At 42.7% G+C, this 14,515-nt stretch overlaps 1 protein-coding gene across 3 annotated transcripts in view; it reads right to left on the reverse strand.

The window, feature by feature from the left end:
- Positions 1-3,431: 3,431 nt before the first annotated feature.
- LOC112255286 (inositol 1,4,5-trisphosphate receptor type 1-like) overlaps positions 3,432-14,515 on the reverse strand; it is a 181,213-nt gene continuing 170,129 nt past the window's right edge. For all 3 annotated transcript variants that reach the window (XM_042324501.1, XM_042324500.1, XM_042324499.1), the window contains 3 exons: positions 7,108-7,268; positions 5,317-5,478; positions 3,432-4,360 (listed from right to left, as the gene is read on the reverse strand). In XM_042324501.1, coding sequence (XP_042180435.1) covers positions 4,274-4,360; positions 5,317-5,478; positions 7,108-7,268 — 410 coding nt within the window. In that variant the 3' untranslated portion in view covers positions 3,432-4,273. The remainder of the gene's footprint in view (positions 4,361-5,316; positions 5,479-7,107; positions 7,269-14,515) is intronic.

Genomic DNA, 14,515 nt, shown 5'->3' on the forward strand with positions numbered 1-14,515 from the left:
AAAGATTAGATAGCAGAAAAGGATGTAAATATAAGATTGTCAGAATGTAATTCAGAGCCAACATATCAAAACAAGGTTCTCACTTAGGTGTTTAGTGTGCTCCCAATGTATGACATAAGCAATACCAATGTGTTGACTCCTTTAGTATGACTCCTTGTCTTTTCTCCTTCTACACCCTCCCTCATAATGCTCACGACAACCATCTACAGGGGACATACGCAGTACAAACAGGGAAATATGCTACAGGAACCTTGGGATATCATATGACATCACAAATATGACCTCAAACAGTCCTCATCCTAAAAGCTTCCTGGGAATGATCAGATTCCTTCAAATTAGAATATAAGAAAATAAACATATACAATGTCTTCGGGAAAGTATTCAGACCCCTTGACTTTTTCCACATTGTTACATTACAGCCTTAAACTAAAATGAATTAAATAAAAAAATCCTCAAATCTATACACAATACGCCATAATGACAAAGTAAAAACATATTTTATTTTTAATTTTAGCAAATGTATCAAACATAAAAAAACAGAAATACCTTAATTAGATAAGTAATCAGCCTCTTTGCTATGATACTCAAAATTGAGCTCAGGTGCACCCTGTTTCCAATGATCATCCTTGAGATGTTTCTACAACTTGGAGTCCACCTGTGGTGGAATGATTGGACATGATTTGAAATGCACACACCTGTCTATATAAGGTCCCACAGTCGACAGTGCATGTCAGAGCAAAAACCAAGTCATGAGGTCGAAGGAACTGTCCATAGAGCTCCGAGACAGGATTGTGTCGAGGCACAGATCTGGGGAAGGGTACGAAAAGATTTCTGCAGCATTGAAGGTCCCGAAGAACACAGTGGCCTCCATCATTCTTCAATGGAAGAAGGTTGGAACCACAAAGACTCTTCCTAGGGCTGTCCACCAGGCCAAACTGAGCAATTGGGGAGAAGGGCCTTGGTCAGATAGGTGACCAAGAACCCGATGGTCACTCTGACAGAGCTCTATAGTTCGTCTGTGGAGATGGGAGAAACTTCCAGAAGGACAACCATCTATCTCTGCAGCAACTCACCAATCAGGTTTTATGGTAGAGTGGCATATGACAGCCCGCTTGGAGTTTGCCGAAAGGCACCGAAAGACTCTCAGACCATGAGAAACAAGATTCTCTGGTCTGATGAAATCTAAATTGAACTCTTTGGCTTGAATGCCAAATGTCACGTCTGGAAGAAACCTGGCACCATCCCTAAGGTGAAGCATGGTGGTGGCAGTATCATGCTGTGGGGATGTTTTTCAGCTGCAGGGACTGGGAGACTAGTCAGGATTGAAGCAAAGATTAATGGAGCAAAGTACAGAGAGAGATCCTTGATGAAAACCTGCTCCAGAGCGCTCAGGACCTCAGACTGGGGTTAAGGTTCACCTTCCAACAGGACAATGACCATAAGTACACAGCCAAGATAACGCAGGGGTGGTTTCAGAACACGTCTCTGTATGTCCTTGACTGGCACAGCAAGAGCCCGGACTTGAACCCCATCGAACATCTGTGGAGAGACCTGAAAATAGCTGTGCAGCAATGCTACCCATCCAACCTGCCAGAGTTTGAGAGGATCTGCAGAGAAGAATGGAAGAAATTCCCCAAATACAGGTGTGCCAAGCTTGGATCGTCATACCCAAGACTCGAGGCTGTAATTGCTGCCAAAAGTACTGAGTAAAGGGTCTGAATACGTATGTAAATGTGATTTCAGTTTTTTTATTTGTAATAAATTTGCAAAAAAAAATGTTTTGCTTTGTCATTATGGGTTATTGTGTGTAGATGAGGGAAAAAAAGTTATTCCATTTCAGAATAAGGCTGTAATGTAACAATGTGGAAAAAGTAGTACGGATAATATGCACACAAACTCATGTGTTTGAAAACCAACACTGCTGGCTTTAGCATGATACCCATGCTGTGCATGTTGAGTTTTCTTTTCACAAAAATACTGTATATATTGTCTCATTTGTAGATTATTGGTAAAATAAATCTTGGAAGAAGTCTTAAAGGTGGTCACAATTCTATTTGGCCATTGAAATACAGCGACTTAAGTGTTCAGACATTGACTTCTTCCCCACTTTGTTGTGTTACAGACGGAATTTAAAACGGATTAAATTAAGATGTTTTTGTCACTGGCCTACACACAATACCCCATAATATCAAAGGGGAATTATGTTTTCAATTATTTTTTACAAATTGCTGAAATGTCTCGAGTCAATAAGTATCCAACCCCTTTATGGCAAGCCTAAATAACTTCAGGAGTAAATGTGTTTAACAAGTTGCATGGACTCACTGAGTGCAATAATAGTGTTTAACATGATTTTTGAATGACTTCCTCATCTCTGTTCCCCACACATATAATTATGGTGAAGGTCCCTCTGTCAAGCAGTGAATTTCAAACACAGATTCAACCACAGAGAACCATGAGTTTTTTCAATTGCAAAGAAGGGCACCCTATTGGTAGATGGGTACACATTTTTTAAAAGCAGACATTGAATATGCATTTGCGCATGGTCTATCAATACACCCAGTCACTACAAAAGGTACAGCCGTCCTTCCTAACTCAGTTGCCTGAGAGGAAGGAAACCACTCAGGGATTTCACCATGAGGCCAATGGTGACTTTAAAACAGTTACAGAGTTTAATGGCTGTGCTAGAAGAAAACTGAGGATGGATCAACAAAGTGTAGTTACTCTACAATCCCAACCTAATTGACACAGTGAAAATAAGGACGCTTGTACAGAATATAAATATTCAAAAACATGCATCCTGTTTGCAACAAGGCACTAAAGTAATACTGCAAAAAAACTGACAAAGCAATTAACTTTTTGTCCTGAATAAAGTTATGTTTGGGGAAAATCCAATACAACACTTTTCTGAGTACCACTCCACATTTTCAAGCATAGTCGTGGCTGCATCACGTTATGTGTATGCTTGTAATCGTTAAGGATTGGGGAGTTTTTCAGGATAAAAAATGAATGGAATGGAGCTAAGCACAGGCAAAATCCTAAAGGAAAACCTGGTTCAGTCTGCTTTCTACCAGACAAATCTACACTGGAGTTGCTTACCAAAAAGGCAAGACCTGAGCATGGTTGTCTAGCAATTATCAACAACCAATTTGATAGAGCTTGATATTTCTTTTACAAGAATAACAGGCAAATGTTGCACAATCCAGGTGTGGCTAGCTCTTAAGAGACTTATCCATAAAGACTTACAGCTGTAAGCGCTGCCAAAGGTGCTTCCACAAAGTATTGACTCAGGACTGTGAATACTTATGTAAATGAGATATTTCTGTATTTCATTTTCAATAAATTTGCTAAAATGTCTAAAATAATGTTCACTTTGTCATAATGGGATATTGTGTGCAGATGGGTAAGAAAAACAAAAACAATCCATTTAGAATTTAGTATTCATACCCCTTGACTTATTCCAAAATGTGGAATAAGTCAAGGGGTATGAAAACTTTCTGAAGGCACTGTATATAAATAAAATAACAAAGCCATCTAAAAAAACTCATACCATCTCCAGCAGACATTATGTACAGATTAAACATCTTTGTGGTTGCATATCGTAAAGTATTGGTATTGCACCTCGTACAAAAATAAGATATTAAATACTGTTTGCCAGGTTACAAATATATAAAAAAGAGGAAAGCGTCCTTCAACACGAGAGTGTTGTGTCTCAAGAGTCTTGTGTTGCAATTGGCTGAGACTTCAAGTTCACCAAATACATCAAGACCAATGGGGGAGTAGAACCTTTGTCACCCATTCAAAGTGGTAAGGAAGATGGAGAAGGCATTAAGGGTAGTAAGACAACCTAAGGCATTTTCACTTGAGTAATTTTTACAACCTAAACTTACATGACTGGTTCCTTCTTCTCAAGTCCAGGGGCACTTTTTGCACTCCATACATTCCTCATCCACCCACTCGAACTCATGTGCACAGTACATAGACACACTCACGTACACTACATGCATATGCCCCATCTCCTAATGTGCACTAGTTTCATAAACACTAAGTGTTCATTAAGGCATTCTACACACAAATTCCTTCATACTGTACATACTCACTCTCTAAAGCCCATGAGTCAGGTACACTGCTACTGTACAAACACACTTTGGCATACTCTTGTACACTACATTGACTGTCAGAAGAAGGCACTGTAATGTCAGGATCTCCTTCATGTGAGTGGTCCTGGGTTAGGGTCCTGGGTGGAGGAGGTGGTACCCCCACCCCACGGTTCTCCTCAGGCTGGCTGCTGGGGATTGACGTTCATGTGAGGGGGGTGGCCCAGGAGTCCAATCCTCTGCTTTTGTTTCCTCTGCTCTGTCATCTACCGAAAGGGGGAAGAGTGTTGATCTCAACCTCAAATAAACACAGTACACACCCAATAACAAACACATGGAGAAGCGCACAAAAATCTGCACACTTACTGATAAATGCACTGAGACACACACCCACAGAAAGTTTCCTGTGGCAAGCTTTGACATAGACCATTGTTGACCCTTTGAACTCATGAACTGCCAGCCCCTTCCTCCACACACAGCCCAGCTGCCGCATATTTCTCAAAAAATCTGTGAACCCACCCTGGGCCCACCCCACCCATCACAGCCAACCCCACAAACCTATCTCCCCCACCCCTTACCATCCCAGAGCATTGAGAGAATCTGACATACCTTCTGCTCAATTCAAAATGACCCCTAGCTCCTACTCATAGGCACTTGTAAACATAAAAGGATTGGATCAGTTTAAAGGGTACGAAGAAAGAGTTTTTCTCTCCAAAATAAAAACAGTGTGGTCAAAGTCTTAGTAGCTTAGTTTTAGTCACGGTCTGGTTATCTACACCTCCAAAAAAAAAAGTGTATTTTTAAAAAACATTTAGTCTAGAAAAAAATATATATCTTCGGGACAACCCACAATGAACAATTGTCAAAGTCGTATGGAGAACTTACAGAGTTCGTATGCTAACTCGAGCTGGCTAATGTTAGCCACTAGCCATGCTAGCATGTAATTACATTCCAGAACTAGTGTTGGCGGTGATGAGCTACAATCCATCAATCACTTCAGTTTCAGCACCGGCTGGCTCTTGTTGCCTTCTTGCATCGGGCTCAGTAAGCAAGAAAAATCGCTACATCTTGCCTTCTAATAGGCTAGGTGGAATTTCTCCCATATTGCTTTTCACCAATCCAATCATCTCAGAACTACATGAGCACCTGGCCAATTAGCTATTGGGAGCCAAGGTGTGATTTGACAGACATCTGTCTGTGTGTCTGTGCAGATGAGACTCACCTGCTCCTTGAGCTCCGTGAGCTGTCCAGACAGATTGCATACCAGCCTCATGGCTGACTCCAGCTTCTCTTGCAGATTTCTGATCTCATTCTGTTCGCCTTCCGCGTCACTGCTCACCAGCGACATCGCACGCATCCGCGGGAACCAGTCCAGATTGTGCTCCTGTAAAATAAGATAAAATAAATGTATCTTAATTGACTTGCGTAGGTAAACAAAGGAAGAATAGATAGAAACATACAGACATCCAATGGCTTTGAGGAGGGGGTGATGGATATCAAAGAAAACAATCAGCAAAAAAGGAACTCAAAACACTGAAAGTGATTTATGCTCCTAAGTGTGTTTATTTGTATTGAAACATAAGAAAAAGGCCAGGGATTGTTAGCGTTGCAATCCTCCCTTGTATTTGTGTTACTAGGATACTGTAAGAATATTTTGAAGATAAATACACAACACAGAGGACGAGAGGTCAATAGAGGACTAAAAGTTAAACGATCAATGGAAAGTGTTTTTTCTGTAATAGGGGATTAATGATCAATGAGACATGGGAGGAATTTCAGTCTGGGACTTATAGCAACAAAGCAAGTTCTCATTGTTCCAAATTGAAATAGGATACTTGTTATTTAGCTATTGGCCCAGTTTTATTGCAAGGAATTCCAATTGGTCAACCACAGGCTAGGGGCTGGGTTATAAAACTATATCCTGTCCCTTTGTTCTGTGGAGAGAATCACTAAGGAGAGATTCACTGAGGACAGGGGAGAATGAACATCTACCGCTCAGCATAACATCTATGATTTGTCCACCTTGAATAAACCTATTTTTCTCCCCCTGATTTTCTTTGGGGTCTGTGTTATTGAAGAGTAACATCAACTGCTAACACCACCAAACTGCACAGACCAGTATGATGACATGATTGCTACTGTAACAGTATAACTTTAGACGGTCCCCTCGCCCATACCCGGGCGCGAACCAGGGACCCTCTGCACACATCAACAACAGTCACCCACTGAAGCATCGTTACCCATCGCTCCACAAAAGACGTGGCCCTTGCAGAGCAAGGGGAACTACTACTTCAAGGTCTCAGAGCAAGTGACGTCACCGATTGAAACGCTATTTAGCGCGAACCACCACTAACTAAGCTAGCGTTTCACATCCGTTACACTACCAAAATAACAAGGCCGAACAGCAAAAATTAAGACTCTTTAAGAGATGACTCTCCTGCATCTCAGGTTTATCATTGTTGAATACAAAAATGAAACCCATTCCCTTTTCTAGTGCTATCATTGTGCCTCGTTTCACAGCTTAATCTGTTTTAGGGTTAGACAACAGTTCATGTATAAGTCTTACCCCTCTGCCTTTCTGTTTGTCTCATCCAGTGAGATCACTGGGTGTGTGTGTCATCCAGTGCGTTTGTCATTCAGTCGGCCAGTGACATTCAGTGTGTACATGCTATGTCCCTCAGTTGAGGGTGGAAGGGAAAATAGCTACATTGGAGGTGTATGTGCCCGCGAGTGTCACATTCTCCTCTCTGACTCAATACACACAACGTACACACAGTTAGTAAGGGTCAGCAGCTAGTTAAGGGATTTACCAGAACACACAAACAGCAACTCTATGGCCCTACATGCACCCTGCAAACCTCAGTTTCCCCCCAGGACAGGATGTAGTGTACCCTATGCACTCATGTCAGTGGGTAATGGGGACGGCCTGGGCTTATGCTGTATCACATTACATATTAGACATTGTGGTCTGACATGGGAAATGTTACCAGCTCAGGCCTGGTGTGTGTGTCACCTTGATCATCTCAGCGACGTAGCTCTCGGGGCCAGTGTACTCTGTGGAATCCTTCACTTTGACCAGCACTATGAAGAACAGGTAGTGCCACATGTTGTGCTCCTCCTTGATGTGCTCCTCAAACGTCACCGTCTTGTTGTCAAACTTGTCTCTCTCCAGACCTGTGAGGAAACAAAATGTGTGCACACGCGCACACACACACACACTAGAGATCGTGAATCAATTCACGGAGGGTAAGCCGCTGTCGACCTAAGAAATAAGGAAATGCGACTTCCTGACAGCAGAGGAGCACTTTTGACCCTGTGATATGGCGTGGTGTTTAATGAGCATCTGGCAGAAGCAGATTCCTGTAAAAAGTCCATCTTTCAGTCTAATGACTAAACAACATTAGTCTACCCGGATAAACTGGCCAACTTCCTGGAATCTCCAAAATATGAGAATCGCCATGTGAATTTGGGAAATGTGGAGAAAGTGTGGGCATTTTGGATTATATCTATCTAGGCAAGCGGTGTCAAATACATTTTGGCCCGCAGGTTGCGTTTGGTCTTCACTGAGGTCCGCACTTACATTTTTAAAAATATATTTCCCTGTAGGGATGGGCATTTGACATTTTTACTGTTCCAGTACTCGCATGATTTCTCCCCTGAAGTACAGATAAAAAATATATATATATATTTTTTAGAAAACTAAAAAAATGTGTGCATTTATCTATATGCCAACAGTGAGAAACAAGGCCCAATTTATCATAACCATTACAGATAACAAATCCTAATTGACCCATATATACTCAGCCAATAAAAAGAAAAAAGCTCCATTTAAGACTAATTTATTAAAACTGTTTTATCAACTGGTTATGATATACCGTGGAACACAATCTTCAAAAAGGTAGTAACCTTGCTTGTTGAAGTTTATGGCTGTGCAATGGGATAGATTTTTTTGTTAATTTAACAGACAAGATGCTATTATTTCCTGAACCCTTATCACAGTCAAGACCAGTGGTATTCATGAATGCCAAGGGAAGCCAGGTATCCCCAAAAAATGTACCAAGAAAAAAACAAAATAATTTATCTTTCCTCTCTCTGTGTTTCATAATTTTCTTTCTATTCACAAGAGGCTGAATTTATTGCACCGGAGAAAGCATCCAAGCGAGAGAAACATCGCCCCGCTGTCTCTGTAGGTGTAAGGCCATTTATCTGATGCTGTCTGGTCCAAAAGAGTATGACATTGTTTCTGCCCCTAGCATTGAATGCAACGGAAGTCAGTGAGCATTTGGCCTTCCTTGATAAAAAATAAATAAAATAGCCAATCAGCATTGAGCTAAACTGAGTGAACTCAACTGTGTTTTTTCAAAACTACAGCTTGTTGTATGTCGTTTCTGTAGTACATGTTTCTGTACTTCAGTCAACCAGTCCATTTAGAATTTATGATAAAACTGTCGTCATTTGGCAAGGAATGTAGCTTGTGTATCCCATCAGTTAGATACGTTGGATTAATGGATTAAATAAAACATTTCCAAATCAATCTACACATAAAACCCTATAATGACAAAGCAAAAACAGGTTCAGTAGTTGTTGCAAATATTTAAAAATAAAAAACAGAAATACCTTATTTACATAAGTATCCAGACAATCGATATTGAGCTCAGGTGTATCCTCTTTCCATTGATCATCCTTGAGATGTTTCTACAATTGGATTGGAATCCACCTGTGGTAAATTCAATTGATTGGACATGATTTGGAAAGGCACACACCTTTCTAGATAAGGGCCCACAGTTGACAGTGTATGTCAGAGCAAAAACCAAGCCATGAGGTTTTGGAAGGAATTGTCCGTAGAGTTCCGAGACAGAATTGTGTCGAGGCACAGATCTGGGGAAGGGTGCCAAAAGATTTCTGCAGCATTGAAGGTCCCCAAGAACACAGTGACCTCCATCAATTCGTAAATGGAAGAAGTATTCACTGCCAAAGGTGCTTCAACAAAGTACTGAGTAAAGGGTCTGAATACTTGTAAATGTAAATGTGATATTCCATTTTTTATTTTTAATAAATGTGCAAAAATGTCTAAAACCTGTTTTTGCCTTGTTGTCAAATGTTATTGGTCATATACACGTGGTTAGCAGATGTTGTAGCGAAATGCTTGTGCTTCTAGTTCCGACAGTGGAGTAATCTATATAGTGTATATAAACTACATCCGGCGCCGACAGGGATGGCCGCCTCGCTTCACGTTCTTAGGAAACTATGCAGCATTTTGTTTTTTATGTATTATTTCTTACACTGTTACCCCAGGAAATCTTAAGTCTCATTACATAAAGCCGGGAGGAACTATTGGATATAAGAGCAATGTCAACTTACCAACATTACGACCAGGAATACGACTTTCCCGAAGCGGATCCTCTGTTTGGTCCACCACCCAGGACAATGAATCGGATCCCAGCAGGTGACCCAAAACAACGGCGACGCAGAAGGGCCAGACGGAGCGGTCTTCTGGTCAGGCTCCGTAGACGGGCACATCGCGCACCGCTCCCGAGTATACTACTAGCCAACATCTAGTCTCTTGACAACAAGGTAGACAAAATCCGAGCAAGCGTTTTGTCTTCCAGAGAGACAGAGATTGTAACATTCTCTGTTTCACAGAAACATGACTCACTCGGGATACGCTATCAGAGTCAGTACAGCCACCTGGTTTCTTCACGCATTGCGCCGACAGAAACAAACATCTCTCTGGTAAGAAGAGGGGTGGGGGTGTATGCCTTATGATTAACGAGTCATGGTGTGATCATAACAACATACAGGAACTCAAGTCCTTTTGTTACCTGAAATAGAATTCCTTACAATCAAATGCCGACTGCATTATCTACCAAGAGAATTCTCTTCGATCATAATCAAAGTCGTGTACCCACCCCCCCCCAAGCAGTCACCTCGACGGCCCTGAAAGAACTTCAATGGACTCTATGTAAACTGGAAAACACATATCCTGAGGCTGCATTTATTGTAGCTGGGAAATTTAAAAAGGCTAATCTGAAAACAAGGCTCCCTAAATCTTATCATCATATCGAATGTGCGACCCGGAATGGGAAAACCCTGGATCTTTGTTACTCTAACTTCCGCGACGCTTACAAAGCCATCCCTCGCCCTCCTTTCGGCAAATCTGACCACGTCTCCATTTTGTTGCTCCCAGCCTATAGACAGAAACTAAAACAGGAAACGCCCATGCTCAGGTCTGTTCAACGCTGGTCCGACCAATCTGATTCCACGCTTCAAGATTGCTTCGATCACGTGGACTGGGATATGTTCCGGATAGCGTTGAACAAAAACATTGATGTATATGCTGATTCGGTGAGCGAGTTTATTAGCAAGTGCATCGGTGATGTTGTACCAACAGCGACTTTTAAAACCTTCCCCAACCAGAAACCGTGGATTGATGGCAGAGCATTCGCGCAAAACTGAAAGCGCGATCCACTGCTTTTAATCAGGGCAAGGCAACCAGAAACATGACCGAATACAAACAGTGTAGCTATTCCATTCGCAAGGCAATTAAACAAGCTACGTGTCAGTATAGAGACAAAGTACAGTCGCAATTCAATGGCTCAGACACGAGAGGAATGTGGCAGGGTCTATAGCCAATCATGGACTACAAAAAGAAAACCAGCCCCGTCGCAGACCCCGATGTCTTGCTCCCAGACAAACTAAACAACTTCTTCGCTCACTTTTAGGACAATACAGTGCCACTGACACAGCCCGCTACCAAAACCTGCAGAGTCTCCTTCACCGCAGCCAACGTGAGTAAAACATTTAAACGTGTTAACCCTTGCAAGGCTGCCGGCCCAGAAGGCATCCCTAGCTGCGCCCTCAGAGCATATTGAATCAATCGGACATATTGAATCAATCCCTATCCCAGTCTGCTGTTCCCACATGCTTCAAGAGGGCCACCATTGTTCCTGTCCCCAAGAACGCTAAGGTAACTGAGCTAAACGACTATCGCCCTGTAGCACTTACTGCCGTCATCATGAAGTGCTTTGAGAGACTAGTCAAGGATCATATCACCTCCACTCTACCTGACACCCTTGACCCACTCCAATTTGCTTACCGCCCCAATAGGTCCACAGACCACGCAATCGCAATCACACTGCACTAACCCATCTGGAAAGAATCCTGTTCATCGACTACAGTTCAGCATTTAACACCATAGTGCCCTCCAAACCTGTCATTAAGCTTGAGACCCTGGGCCTGATCCTCAACACTGGGGCCCCATAAGGGTGCGTTCTCAGCCCTGTACTCCCTGTTCACCATGCACGCCTCCAACTCAATCATCAAGTTTGCAGATGACACTACAGTGGTAGGCTTGATTGCCAACAACGACGAGACGGCCTACAGGGAGGAGGTGAGGGCCCTCGGAGTGTGGTGTCAGGAAAGCAACCTCACACTCAATGTCAACAAAACAAAGAAGATGATCGTGGACTTCAGGAAACAGCAGAGGGAGCACCCCCCTATCCACATCGATAGGACAGTAGTGGAGAAGGTGGAAAGTTCCTGGGCGTACACATCACAAACAAACTGAAATGGTCCACCCACACAGACAGCGTGGTGAAGAAGGCGCAACAGTGCCTCTTCAACATCAGGAGGCTGAAGAAATTTGGCTTGTCACCAAAAACACTCACAAACTTTTACAGATGCACAATCGAGAGCATCCTGTTGGGCTGTATCACCGCCTGGTACAGCAACTGCTCCGCCCACAACCACAAGGCTCTCCAGAGGGTAGTGAGGTCTGCACAACGCATCACCAGGGGCAAACTACCTGCCCTCCAGGACACCTACACCACCCGATGTTCACAGGAAGACCAAAACGATCATCAAGGACAACAACCACCCGAGCCACTGCCTGTTCACCCCGCTATCATCCAGAGTGCGAGGTCAGTACAGGTGCATCGAAGCTGGGACCGAGAGACTGAAAAACAGCTTCTATCTCAAGGCCATCATACTGTTAAACAGCCACCACTAACATTGAGTGGCTGCTGCCAACATACTGACTCAAATCTCAAGCCACATTAATAATTAAAAATTGGATATAATAAATGTATCACTAGTCACTTTAAATAATGTTTACATACCCTACATTACTCTCATATGTATATACTGTACTCTATACCATCTACTGCATCCTGCCTATGCCGTTCGGCCATCGCTCATCCATATATTTATATGTACATATTCTTATTAATTCCTTCACACTTGTGTGTATAGGGTAGTTGTTGTGGAATTGTTAGATTACTTGTTAGATATTACTGCATGGTCGGAACTAGAAGCACAAGCATTTCGCTACACTCGCATTAACATCTGCTAACCATGTGTATGTGACCAATACAATTAGATTTGATTTAATAATCAAAGTAATCTAACAATTCCACAACTACCTTATACACACTCACTTCAACACCATTATCCCAGAAACAGGCAGGTTGAGAGTTTCAAGTTCCTTGGTGTCCACATCACCAGCAAACTAACATGGTCCAAGCACACCAAGACAGACGTGAAGAGGGCACAACAAAACCTATTCCCCCTCAGGAGACTGAAAAGATTTGGCATGGGTCCTCAGATCCTCAAAAGGTTCTATAGCTGCAACATTGAGAGCATCCTGACTGGTTGCATCACTGACTGGTATGGCAACTGTTCGGCCTCCAACAGCCTCCAACAGCAAGGCACTACAGAGGGTAGTGCGAACGGCCCAGTACATCACTGGGGCCAAGCTTCCTTTCATCCAGGCGGAGTCAGTGGAAGGCTATAAAAATTGTCAAAGACTCCAGCCACCCTAGTCATAGACTGTTCTCTCTGCTACCGCACGGCAAGTGGTACCAGAGAGCCAAGTCTAGGTCCAAGAGGCTTCTAAACAGCTTCTACCCCCAAGCCATAAGACTCCTGAACATCTAATCAAATGGCTACCCAGACTATTTGCATTGCCCCTCCCCCTCTTTTACACCGCTGCTACTCTCTGTTGTTACCGTCTATGTATAGTCACTTTAATAACTCTACCTACATGTACATATTACCTCAACTTACCGGTGTCCCTGCACACTGACTCTGTACTGGTACCCCCCTTTATATAGTCTCACTATTGTTATTTTACTGCTACTCTCTGTTGTTACCGTCTATGTATAATCACTTTAATAACTCTACCTACATGTACATATTACCTCAACTTACCGGTGTCCCTGCACACTGTACCTGTGCCCCCTCTGTATATAGTCTCATTATTGTTATTTTACTGCTACTCTCTGTTGTTACCGTCTATGTATAATCACTTTAATAACTCTACGTACATGTACATATTACCTCAACTTACCGGTGTCCCCGCACATTGTACCTGTGCCCCCTCTGTATATAGTCTCACTATTGTTATTTTTCTGCTGCTCCTTTAATTACTTGTTAAATTATTTCTTATTCCTATCCATTTTTAAAAACTGCATTGTTGGTTAGGGGCTCATAAGTAAGCATTTCACTGTAAGGTCTACACGTGTTGTTTCAGCGCATGTGACTAATACCATTTGATTTGAAATGTAAAGGGATGGAATAAGAATATTTACATATAAATATATGGATGAGCGATAGCAAGACGCAATAGGCAAGATGGTATAAAACACAGTATATACATATGAGATGAGTAATGTAAGTTATGTAAATATTATTAAAGTGGCATTATTTAAATTGACTAATGATCAATTTATTGAAGTAGCTAATGATTTGAGTCTGTATGTAGGCAGCAGCCTCTGTGTTAGTGATGGCTGTTTAACAGTCTGATGGCCTTGAGACAGAAGCTGTTTTTCAGTCTCTCGGTCCCAGCTTTAATGCACCTGTACTGACCTCGCTTTCTGGATGGTAGCGGGGTTAACAGGCCGTGGCTCGGTTGGTTGTTGTCCTTGAGGATTTTTTGGGCCTTCTTGTGACATCGGCTGCTGTAGGTGTTCTGGAGAGCAGGTAGTTTGCTCCCGGTGATGCGTTGTGCAGACCGCACCACCCCCTGGAGAACCTTGCGGTGCAGTTGCCGCATCAGGTGGTGATACAGTCTGACAGGATGCTCTCAATTGTGCATCTGTAAAATTATAAGGGTTTTGGTGACAAGCCAAATTTCTTCAGCCTCCACTACTGTGGGTGGACCATTTCAGGTTGTCCGTGATGTGTACGCCCAGGAACTTTAAACTTTCCACCTTCTCCACTACTGTCCCGTCGATGTGGATAGGGGGGTGCTCCCTCTGCTGTTCCCTGAAGTCCACGATCATCTTCCTCTCAAGTGAGAGGTTGTTTTCCTGACCCCACACTTCGAGGGCCCTCACCTCCTTCCTGTAGGCTCGTTGTTGTTGGTAATCAAGCCCACTACGGTTGCATCATCTGCAAACTTGATGATTGAGTTGGAGGCGTGC

This window comes from Oncorhynchus tshawytscha, linkage group LG07 (genome assembly GCF_018296145.1).
Source record: "Oncorhynchus tshawytscha isolate Ot180627B linkage group LG07, Otsh_v2.0, whole genome shotgun sequence".
Lineage (NCBI taxonomy): Eukaryota > Metazoa > Chordata > Actinopteri > Salmoniformes > Salmonidae > Oncorhynchus > Oncorhynchus tshawytscha.